This window comes from Oxyura jamaicensis, unplaced genomic scaffold, assembly GCF_011077185.1.
Source record: "Oxyura jamaicensis isolate SHBP4307 breed ruddy duck unplaced genomic scaffold, BPBGC_Ojam_1.0 oxyUn_random_OJ172, whole genome shotgun sequence".
NCBI lineage: Eukaryota > Metazoa > Chordata > Aves > Anseriformes > Anatidae > Oxyura > Oxyura jamaicensis.
Genome location: NW_023305695.1, coordinates 3,211 through 3,931, shown reverse-complemented (window position 1 = coordinate 3,931; position 721 = coordinate 3,211). Strand labels below are relative to the sequence as shown.

Below are 721 nucleotides of genomic sequence, written 5' to 3'. Positions count from 1 at the left end.
TCAATTCCCCTATTGACCCCAATTTCCCCTATTAACCCCAATTTCCCTTAATTTCCCCAATTTCCCCCATTGACCCCAATTTCCCCTATTGACCCCAATTTCCCCCAATTCCCCCCATTGACCCCAATTTCCCTTAATTTCCGCAATTCCCCTATTGACCCCAATTTCCCCTATTGACCCCAATTCCCCCCAATTTCCCCCTTGACCCCAATTCCCCCCAATTTCCCCATTAACCCCAATTCCTTTCACGTCCCCCCATTTCCCCTGTTCCCCCCAGGCTTCTTCCAGGCGCTGGACGGGGACCGTGATGGTGTCGTCACAGTGGGGCTGCTGCAGGTAGGCGCCCCCGCCCCAAACCCAGGGGGTTTCACCCCAAAAAGCTGGGCCACCCCCTCCTGATGCCCCCCCTCCCCCTAGTGGCTGCAGCTCACCATGTTCGCCTGACCCGAGGACGTTTTGGGGGAATTTCTGCACTTTTCGTCGCTCCGCCTGACTTTTTTTTTTTGGGGGGGGGGGGGGCCGGTTTTGGGGGCCCCCCCCCCGGTGCCACAATCAGGGATCTTCTGCCCGCCGGGTGCCAGCGTGGTTCTCTTTATTTTGTACGGTGTTACCCCCCAAAAAACAGAAATCCTATTAAAATTCTTTTTTTCTGCTCGTTTTCCCTCATTTCTTACACCCCCCCCTTCCTTTTGGGGTGCACCCCTGGGAGCTGGGGCTTCCC

At 56.0% G+C, this 721-nt stretch overlaps 1 protein-coding gene across 1 annotated transcript in view; it reads left to right on the top strand.

The window, feature by feature from the left end:
* Positions 1–655, top strand: part of CAPN1 (calpain 1) — a 10,121-nt gene extending 9,466 nt beyond the window's left edge. The window contains 2 exon segments of the mRNA XM_035313481.1: positions 278–336; positions 418–655. Coding sequence (XP_035169372.1) covers positions 278–336; positions 418–444 — 86 coding nt within the window. The 3' untranslated portion in view covers positions 445–655.
* Positions 656–721: the final 66 nt, after the last annotated feature.